This window comes from Chlamydotis macqueenii, chromosome 1, assembly GCF_036417535.1.
Source record: "Chlamydotis macqueenii isolate bChlMac1 chromosome 1, bChlMac1.mat, whole genome shotgun sequence".
NCBI lineage: Eukaryota > Metazoa > Chordata > Aves > Otidiformes > Otididae > Chlamydotis > Chlamydotis macqueenii.
Genome location: NC_141556.1, coordinates 119,114,870 through 119,125,931, shown reverse-complemented (window position 1 = coordinate 119,125,931; position 11,062 = coordinate 119,114,870). Strand labels below are relative to the sequence as shown.

The 11,062-nt window shown below is 36.1% G+C and overlaps 1 protein-coding gene across 1 annotated transcript; it reads left to right on the top strand.

Annotated features, from left to right (window-relative positions):
* Positions 1-1,404: 1,404 nt before the first annotated feature.
* Positions 1,405-10,983, top strand: LCA5L (lebercilin LCA5 like). The gene is made up of 6 exons (XM_086739886.1): positions 1,405-1,863; positions 3,350-3,487; positions 4,542-4,641; positions 8,182-8,291; positions 8,593-8,725; positions 10,399-10,983. The coding sequence occupies exons 1-6, from the start codon at positions 1,420-1,422 to the stop codon at positions 10,974-10,976; spliced, it is 1,503 nt and encodes a 500-aa protein (XP_086596012.1). The 5' UTR covers positions 1,405-1,419; the 3' UTR covers positions 10,977-10,983.
* The last annotated feature ends 79 nt before the right edge of the window (positions 10,984-11,062 follow it).

Sequence of the window (11,062 nt, the reverse complement as noted above, 5' to 3'; positions counted from 1 at the left end):
CCCACTGAAGCTACTGCCCCACACATCTCTCTCTTCCTAGATAACACTTTTTCTGTAGCTTTCCACTATTCTGGCTTAGGTCATGGAAGCAGTGAGGCTGTGGTGTGATGGTGTCCTAGGCAGTGTCCTGCTTTACTTTTCCTACTGCTGATTTGATGTTGCCTCCCATCTGCACTGGAGTGTTCTGGTTAGGGCCCTGGAAAGGGTTTGTGTGCAGAACATATATTGGATTCAACAGAAGTGCTTGAAAAGATCTGTCCTTTTCCTCTGGTGTTTTTTTTTAGGTTAGGACCTTGCCTATTTTATCCATAAAGTGTTATGTGATCTATAAATTATTAGAATCAATGTCTAGCAAAATACTGCCTGAAATGTCTTGAGGGCTATAATGAAACTGAATGTATGACTGAAAAAGGGGAACACACTCAGATTTACAGTCTTGACTATTTTCAATTCTAATTATGTTTCAGGAAAGGAAAATTAGATTAATTCACTTAAAATGCTGGCCATAAAGAAAGGCAAATGGCAGTTAGCTAGCCCATAAAGATTTTTTTTAGTTGCTCTATAGAAACAGTGTACACAACTGCATAACTGTTCTATTCTAATAAGCATGTAGGGGTTAAAAATGCTGTTCAATTCAAAGCTGACTTGAAAATTCTAGAAGGCTGGTTAGAAATCCTAGCTGCAGAAAAAATTAACCATACAGGTCTTGCAGACCTGTAGATTATTATGGTTTTTTGGTGTTGTTTTTTTTTTTTTTTTCTGTTATGCCTCTATTCAAGATGTAGGTCCTCCCTCTTGGGAATCTTTCTAGATGGAGTGAATTTGGTTCATCAGTCCCCAGATCATGCCTGCGTTACTGAACTGCGTTAGTTAGAAAGAGAAAATTACTGGAACAATGTGTTAGCATAAACATACTTTACTAAGTTATTCCTAGAGTATTATTGCTGTTTGCCTCAGAAGACACCACCTACGTAGTTACCCTTATTAATGGAAAGTGAGCATCATGGCTGTTTCAAATGAAAATGGCTTCAGAGAATGAAAGGAGGGAACCTTGACCTCCTATAGACCTAGTGTTGTGGATTAGCTGCAACTTCAGTGGTTTAGCTATGGCCCAATGTGGCCACATAAATGTACACACAGACATGTGAAATCTCTAATGGATTTATCTGTGGAATACTTGAACATCGTAGTCTTAGTATAGATCTGGGGCATTTTATCAAATATACCACAGTTAAATAGCTTGGATGAGCAGTGTATAAGCTTATGTGACCAGTAAAGACATACAGTGATTTTGCTGTCTCAAATGATTGCTATATATCAATGTCAGTTTATTTTGGTCTGAATGCAGGAAGCAAAAAAATGCCAGCTGAGAAGATACCACATCAGAATTCTTCATTTTTAAGCCTGCAGAGTAGTATCATGCCCCAGAAAAAAAACACAGCGGCTCAGCAAATATCATCGGCAAGACTTGACAAAATTAAAGAGCTGCAGAATGAAATATTTGATTTACAGCACAAAATAGAAGCATCAAGGTTAGAAAACCGTGCTTTGAAACAGCTTCAGTGTCGACAATTGAAAGAGATAGATAGATATGAAAATTCAGCAAATAACTTGCCGGATCTTTTAGCAAGTCATTGTAATGAGGTGAGAAGTTTAAAGAAACTCCTGAAGATGTCTCAGGAGGATGAGAGAAGTACATCCAGGAAGCTCAGAAAAGTTGAAGCAGAGCTGCTAAAAGCTAAAGATACTTTGCAGGCCTTGCACATGCTTTCAGAAGACAAAGCTCTTGCAGAGAGAGAGGAACTTAGTCACAGATTATTGGTCCTTAAAGAAAAAATGGAAGTGAATGATAGGAGAATACAGGTAATATGTGTGTATCATTGTATTTGTGGAATAGGAGAGGTTTCTCTGCAAGAAAAGTGGAAAGTTTTTTTGCTGCTTTTTGTCACATTAATGATTCTGATATGATCCTGTAACACTGAATATTCCTTTTAATCCAGTGCTGTCCTGAGTGTGCGGTGCTAAAAATGGCAGTAGTACCTCTTCCAGTATTTTAAAGTCTGGCAGAAATGTATGAGTAGATTGAGTTTGGCAATAAAGATCTTTTAGGAATTAAGTTGTATGCCTTAACCCTGTTAGGTCAGAAGCGTGGCGTATATCTGGAGAGCAATCTTCAGCAGAGCGTCTACTCTGCTCCCTGCCAGCAGCGTGGCGTACCCACGCTTGCTTGGGCACTTGAGCCACAATAGCACGGACCCTCATTTACCCCAGTAAAGCACAGGATTAGTCATACATGGAGACCACCAGGCTGCTGCTGATCTGCTGCCTTGGACAACCAAAGCTGGCTTATCTGGAAGCAGCATTGTTATTTTTAGGTGGTGCTGGTGGGCAGTATGGACGTGCCTACATCTCAAATTCACTAATTACTGTCACTCGCTGTAGCCGGCTGTAGGATGGGTGCTGAATTAAGCAGTAGTCAAGTGTCCTAGATTTTAGGGTTGCTTCTACCGTTGGTTTATTATGCAACTGTAGTAAAAGCCTCATGGGAGTTTAAAAAGAGATAATTCAGCTCCTTTTAATATCTCATGCTTGTTTACTGTTATTGAACCTTTCACAGAAAGAAAGAAATACAGTTTTTAATATATAACTGGAAGAGTGAAATATCCATTGTCCTCCAGGAATTAATTTGTTTTCTATGGGGTACATTATGGAGAGAATTAAATAAAGAGCCAGGTAATCTTAGAGGCGTTTCACTGTGTGAACAGCTGGGTCTGAAGTACATTTATCACATGAAAGAAAATGAAAATATAAACAGCTGAATTCAGACTCTATTTTGAAAAGTTTCTATTTACGGAAGTCCTAGTGAGAAGCTATAAAAAGCTTGCAGGATTGGGTGTCCACCTTACAATTTTAGTAACTATAGTTTCAGTGCATGGCACTGGGTTCTGAGGATAAAATACTTGATAAATTACTCAATGAATTACCTAGTTTTCACTTACACTAAGCCTCCTTATGCTGCCACTGTTAATACATCTCAGTGTGAACAGAAATGTTGTCTTAACATTTCTCAAAGATTATTGTATTCATTGATTGGAAAGGTAATATATAGTGTTTTGCCAAATACACATTTTTATTCAGTAAAATTAGGTTTTAAACCAGATTTTGCTTATTTTAAAGTAGTTTTTCAGATACTTCATCATAATTTCATGCATTGTTTAAAACAGAATAAAATTATTAGAAGTTTACTTTTCATTATACTAGCATGCATATTTTTAGATCTGATAAGAATTAAGATTTTCAGCAGTCATACTGAGTACATGCATATTGTAAAATACATAATTTTTTTAAGAGCCTAGAAAAGCAGCTGAAGTCGAACAATAGCAACTTTAGTCATCAGTTGGCAATTGAGAACAAAAAAGCTGTGGAAGCTGCGATAATTACAAAGAGCTTGCGAATGGAAATTAACTCGCTTCAACAAAAAATTAAGGTATTCAAGATTTTAAACGGGTTTCTGTTCCTACAAGAAGATTCAAATATTTAATGTTATCCATTCCTTTCGCCTCTTTTATATTATTTAGAAATGGATTTTTTTGTTTCCTAGTTGAGTCTATAGTCTACCAAAAAAAATATAAAATGATGAAATTCTTGTAGGATCTATTTGTCATAAGTTCCAAATAGTTCAATAACTAATTGAAATGGAGATTAATGCATCACCATTTGAATCCCCACCAACTTGTTACCGTTTTGATAGATCTAGGTCAGTATACATTCATCTACTAACTTTAAATGAGCTCCCTTATAGGAACAATTTCAAGTTAAAATCAGCAAATATTACAATGTGCAAAACTTGAGATTAACAAAAAGGCTTACATAAATGTTTCAATAGTTTTTTTCAAATTCCAGTTTGGTTTTTAGATAACTATTTTCAGGACAAATATGTCCAGTTCAACACTTCCTGAATGCTTGTAAACCAAATATACAGCATATATTATGTATCTCCAAATGAAATGCAGCTCCAATTTTTAACAGTAAAAATTGATATGGTGAGAGTGTTACTGAACTCTCTCATCTGTGTTTAAGATAGATTTCAATAAGGAAAGAGGGCTTTTGCTTAATAAGTTATTAAAGTGTGCTTCTAAAGTTTATGTCATCTGCCAAGCAATAGGTTGTGAAGCAGAACTGAGCACATTGTAACCAAGGGCACTGAGCAAATAAAATTTGAAAAAGGAGGTAAAGCCAAAAATTGCTTGGTCTGAAAACAATAACTAGGAACAAGAAATGAAAAAAATAATTAGTGAAGGCTTCATCTTTTGACCATAGTGTTACGAAAAATATCATGTAGGTGTGGTCTTAGCCTCAAAAGGGAGAATTTGGATATGGCTCATGAAAGACAGATTCTCATTTATGTAAATGACACAGTCACCACAAGCCTAGCACAGAGCAAAATTGCTGACAGTTTTCTCCCAATATGGGAAAAATAGGTTGGTAAAAAGTATTTTTTAATGCATATTAGAAGTTTAATAGTGTTTATTTGTTCTTAGGAAAAGGATCGTCAACTTTATATAAAAAATATCTATGCAAATCGAATGCCTAAAATCCCAAAAGACAATGGAGATTCAGTACCTCAGGAACAAAGTACGTGTATATTCATTTTCCTTTGTTGTTTAATTATATGAAACTTACATTGTTTTATAACTAGGACATATATTCCAAAATAAAGGCCAATATGGTATTTTATGTGGGCTAAAAATATTTTAGCGCATATAATAGAAAGAAGAGAAGTGCTTAGTGTTTTGCTCATTTGTTTTATGGCTACAAATACATGACCTGTTTTGAATATTTAACCCAAGTTTCATCATGAATAGCATTTAGTATATGTAGTTTTAATATACTAACAATGACACTGAAGTAGCACTGCTATTTTGAGTGTCTGTTTGCATCAAGAGCTGTTTGCCTATTTGTTTTTTTTTTTAACAAAACAGTCCACAAAGGTTTTGCAGACTAATTTTTGACTTGGCCCGGAGAAGTGGCCACCCTAGAACTAGAATTCCCTCAACATGGCTCACTAAATCAAAGCACCTCACAAACAACCCTCCTGTAGCAAGTTCCTAGTTTCAGTACAGATTTTCAAAGTGCAGAGATAATGAATTTAACTGGGTCCTTAAAAGCTGTTTTCTCGTCTTGAAAATCCTTAGACTTTGTAACTTATAAATAGCAGAGATGTTTCAATGCCCACTAGTGAAGCTTCTGCAACTTGCAGTTTGTGTGGGTGAAAGGAGAGGAGGAGTTTCCAAATACAAGGTTTGGGAAGTGTAAAGACCAGTCTGATAATCATACTGTCAGTTTATCTGAGAGAAGAGAATGTTTATCCTTAGTAGTCCTTTGGTTTTTAGCATAAGTAAATTTAAATGGGCAATCAGAGATCATAATAACCCAGTTATTATATATCCTCAATTAATTCTGTCCACAGAATTAATGTTATTTAGAATAATATAGTAGCACGATAGAAAACAAGAGAAAGTTAATTCTGCCAAGGAAGAAAGAGCTTTTTAGTAAGAAGTCTTTCTTTCACATGGATGGCCAGACAGGTATCAGAGAGAAATATCTATGATATGCAATCTTGTCTATCAATCATTCCAAGAGCAGCTACCTTGTGTGGGATTCAGCTGCCTAATTATAGGCATCCAGTGCCTATTTGAGATGCCCTCACACATTTTGCCTGGCCTTGTAGTTGTTGTTCCAGAAGGACATGGGTGTCCCATCGGTCCCGTGTAATCGGCCAGGTTTATGTGGATACCTTGAATACTTGAAGGCATCTCAAATAGCATTAGGCGCCTGTGTTCAGACAAGTGGATCCCACACTTTGAACTGAGGGAGCAACAGCTAAAAACAATTGCAAATCATACAAGCCAAGAACTGTTATGTTGCACATGTGCTCACTGTATACATTAGGGACAAAAACATTGAAGAAGATAGTTGTCTTGAAGCATTTATACATTTCTAATGTATACGCTTTAGATATAGTATCTAGAATTTACTAATATCTGTGTTTTAAACAGAAAGAAAGAAACAGATTTAAAGTACTTTTCCCATGTTGAAAGTACTATTTTGCATCCTAGTCAGGATCATAACACTCTGTCAATATTCCAAAGGAGAGCTTTCAGCATGACAAACTTACACCCTTAATTTTGGATAATGATCTGAACATGTAGTTTCCCCGATTAAGTAGCTCTTTAAAATACTGGTCAGATATTCCTACTCCTAAACTGAAGGAAGAATTGGAACTTTATTTATATGGGTACAGAAAAACACTTAAAATTTACATGGTAGGAAACATGTTTGCTGGAAATATTGCACATGCCCACAGAACACTTCAAATTATGGTATCAGTACAAAGTCTTGTCATAGTCAGTTGCTTATTTCTTTCCTCTTCATGCCTTTGCAAATCCATTACTCTGCCTTAACTACAAGTGAACCAGAGGGAAAAGGGTGGTAATTCAAGTTACAAAATTAAGAAACACAAATTCCTACTTCTCATTGCAAGTCAGACACTTTTTTTATGAAGCTCTGAATTCCAATTTTAGTTACATCACATAACCAACTGTGGGGTTTTTAATTTTACTCACATATGGATTTGTACAATATTGTAATTTAAATTACAGTACTTCAATCACTGTTTACTATTTAAGTTCATCTTTTCTTTAAGCAAGATAAGGGAGCTTATTTGGAGAGAGACCTGACATTTTGTAATGAAAAGGTTCCAAGCACAGTTGTCCAATCCTTTGGTATTTTTGGCCAATAAAGGTTTCATTCTCTGCCAGTTAATGGAAATAGATTATTTAGAAATCTAGAACTGGAATTGTTTTTCCTTTTCATTATTGACTTGAATTTTCCTGTAACAGACTTAGAAAGACCTATTTCTTCAAGTAGTTATTTTCTATTCTGCGTTTCCAAAATTTTTTACCCAGGAAGAAAGAAAAAAAATGTAGGGCTGCATTTTTAAACACTGCTGATAAATAGCTGAAGGTGGGCTTGCTTAGGTTATCAGAAAGCTCTATGTACATGAATAAAATTGATTTATTGAATGAAGCCGTTAATTTCATTAGCTCTCCATGAGAGCGAAGTTTGCTCACTGGTGGTAAGGTCACACGAGCTCATCTAGAGGTACAGCTCCCCCTAGTTCTGAATCTCAGGAACGCTCCGCTAATTTTTGCTGAAAAAGCTGATGAAGTAGCTACTTGCTGGTTCCCTTTCAAATGGGAAAACTAATTCCCTCATCATCATCAGGGCCATGCCTTCAAAAGTAATCTTCAAATTAGTTATCTACGTTCTTTTTACCACCAAACTGCAAACATTTGAAAATCACCTTTTTGATGGATAGCCTTCCTCTGATTTCAGAGATCGGAACTGGGAATAAGGTTGAATGTTGATGTAGGTAAGATCACATCTTTGCTGCTGTGCTAGCAACTTTCTCAGCTACTGTACTTGTGTCAAAATTTTTCTAAAAATAGAATAAAAGAACAATGTACTCACCTTCCCCATCCCATCCTATCTTTATTCAGCTATTTCTTTAGATGTCTCATTCAATGACTCCCTTGGAATCTCTTTTCAAAGACCATAGATATTTCAAACAGTGTTAAGTATTTCCTGTGAAGAGTTTGGTTCCATAAAGCCTTACATAAGTGCTTAACTTTAAGAAAGCTGAGTAACCAAGTCAGAAGGCATAAAAGCAAGCATGTTTATTATACTCTCTAAGATCAGACTTCAGGATCCTGAAAGCTGAGGCCTCATACTAGACCTCTTAAATTTACGTTAGAATGTTACCACACAAATTAAGCCCCCATAGGCTCTAAGGTATAGACACAGTTGTCTGACTTTGTATGTTCTATCTGAACAGGACTTTGTAGATCTAAAATTTAAGTATATTTACAATGTACTGATATATGGATGAAAACACTTAAAAGTCCGAGTGGCTATGTTTGTGTTCCAGTTTCAGCATTTACGGATCAGGCAGAACAAAGCATTTGTTTATTAAAGGGCATTAAGACATGCAGAAAAAAAAAATTGTTTAAATCCTAGGCCACATACCAGTATTATCAGTCATCAAAGATAACTTTTGTTTCTACCAACAATGTAATTCCAGAAACTACTGTATTCCTAATGATTGTCCATTTTCAACAGGTGTTAGTATAAACAGATCAGTACAAGTAGATAAAGAGGGTTTTAGATCACTGCTGCTGTCACAGTCCCAAACTCAGGAAAAAAAAAAAAGTCCAGTTCAGCTAACAAAGGTATGAAAGATCTGGATCCAGTCCCTTCTTTAAACTCTCAACTAAGCTATATGTTAATCCTTAAGTTTCAGTAATATGCCTGAATAGCCTGATCCGTCATCTTAACTTTCTAGGATGTGGATTCTGTGTGAATGTAATTATATTACAGAAAATATGTAGGACAAACATTGTGATACACGATAAGAATATAATAGTAATGGAAATTGCTAATCTTTTTATAGGTATTGCACTGACTGTGTACTTCTAAAAGTCACTAAACAAGTATTCCCTCATTATTTTTACCTTCAATTGCCAATTATAGGAGAAAATGTCTTCCGAAGATAAGAATCAAAAAGCTAAAACAAATGAAGCATACGCAGATGCCCAGGGTAGAACAAAAAAGCAATCAACCAAGAAAGTACTGAAGCCAGAAACTTTTAATAGAACATGTAGAGGTATATTTTAACTTTTTTGTCAGAAACTCATTTGATCTAGTCAAAAGTTGAATTAACCGATGGTATTGGTGATTTACATGGGTCTGGCAGCCATTAGCTGGCACCTGACTGACGGGAACTAGTTCAACAAAATAATGTATTAAGCGTCACTGAAATCCAGCTGCTGGCAGTGCTGCACTGACAGCAGAGCAGCTCCCTGGTATAAGGCATTTTCATACACTGTACCTCTAATAATAGCTCCTGGTCACGTTGGGAAAAAGTCAGTGCTTCATCTGTAAAAGTGTACTTCAGTTCGTAGTTTGTTAATTCCATACTAATCAAACACTGATCTCAAGTTGTTGGTTGTGAATCTTCATCGTAGCTGATACCACATCTATTTCTGGCTCAGGATCTATTGCTGAGAAAGGAAAAGTTCTTCAAGGGCTGGGAGTATCTCCTCATTACAATGATCACTGTAAATAGATTTTATGTAAATCTTAGCCATTGATTGTGTTCTCATGTAACAGTTATATGCCAGGGACTCACCTATAAACACCTTTAGTTTGGAGAGATTCTATAGAACAGAAGAAACCAATGCATCTGTTACTTTATCTGAGTTTTTCTCTTTAAAAATATTTGTGTTATTTTCATTATAGTGAGGCTTGTAGAAAGAACCAAGATCTGAATGCCATCATGCTAATTACTTCACAAATGGTAGGAGACATTATGTGACCTAAAGGTCAAGCATTTACAGAGATGAAACAGGTTGTTGAGGTCACTTACTAGATCAGTAACAGAGCTAGCAATCTGGAATGCATTAACTCCTGTATTTTGTACTCTGCCTCTTCAGCCTGCAGCCTTTCCAGAACCCACCAGATAACTGAAGTCACCATTTGCCTTTGATCCCCTTTTAAAAATTGTCAGACACACAGGTCTTTTGATTCTGACTGTGAATTTCTCTCCTCACTATTTGCCAGACTCTCTTCTGGCTTTCTCCCACTCATTAGACTTATTTATTGAAGTCTTATTTAGCTGTTTTAATTACTGCCATTTCATACTTCTCCTTTAAGCTTGGACTCAGTCTAATTTTGGGGGTACTCTGAGTCTCTCCAAAGCACAGAACCGATTATAATTTGTCCCCTGCAGCAGGCAAATGTATTCACTGTAGGCATTCAGTACACACATACCTTTTTCTACTAAAAAAAACGGAGCCAACTCATTTATAGGTTAGAGAGTTGCAGTATATTCTGTTCCACAGAACAAACAACTGTGTTGTCAATTAAGGGAGAAAAAGAATCATACATATATTTATGTTCCATTTAAAAGCAAGAGAATTAAAATTAGAGTTTAGATCTCATGTGGTTTCTCTGTTGCACTGTACATGACTTTTCTGGCCCTATATTTAGCCATTACTGATTATATTTACATGCTAATTAATTTAATAAAACTAAGTATAAAGAAAAATGTAAAAACAGAGCTATTTACCAATTGGATTCAATGGCACAATGATCTTGTTTAAATCTTGCCCCATCCTGTTATATTCATTAGTAAATTGCATTGTCATAACCCTCAAGACTGAAATAACTTGAGCAAGCAAAAAAGGAAGTAAAACTTGCTCTCATTAATGCTTCATGACTCTTTATGTTCCTAGGCAATTTAAGAACATTCCTAAAAAACACAATATTTCATTTTAGAGTATTTAAGGGAAGGCAGACCACTGATGGAAGAATACGTTCGGCTGGAATTTATGAAAGAAGAAAAAGAGGCAGATTTGCTTAAACAGGAGCTGAAACAACTGAAGAAAACTGAACAAACTTCTAGAAGTGACAGAGTAAAAGAGAACAGTAAAGAGGAAGGCGCAGTGGAAGAATTTGAAAAAGAAGGAAAGAAGCCAGATGAAAAGCTAAATAACAGTGAGAAGACAGGGCGTAAATGTGTAACTCCAGGTCCAAAAAACAAAACACTCGTTAAGCTGAAAGAGAAACACATATTCTCAGGACCCACTGAGAATTTGCATCATGAGCTTCGTACATCAGATGGAAAATGCAAAAAAGGCAGTCTTCGCAACCGTAGCCATGCAGGTCAGGACTGCGGGGAAAAAGCTGAATCAGAAGTGAAAAATTCCTTTGGGGTATATGAACCATCTTTTGGTAAAGTTACCAAAACAAGGCAGAAGGACAGTTCCAGTGAAGCAGAAGGCTGCGCTCATATGACATCTGCTGACAGGAAAAACAGTCTTATGAAAGAACTCTTTGGACCAGGCTGTGTTTGAAGAGACAACCATTCAAGTTCTAACATGAGAGGAATGAAGAAAGAGAAGTGAAATGATGCAGGATTACACAAGCCAAATTTCGAACC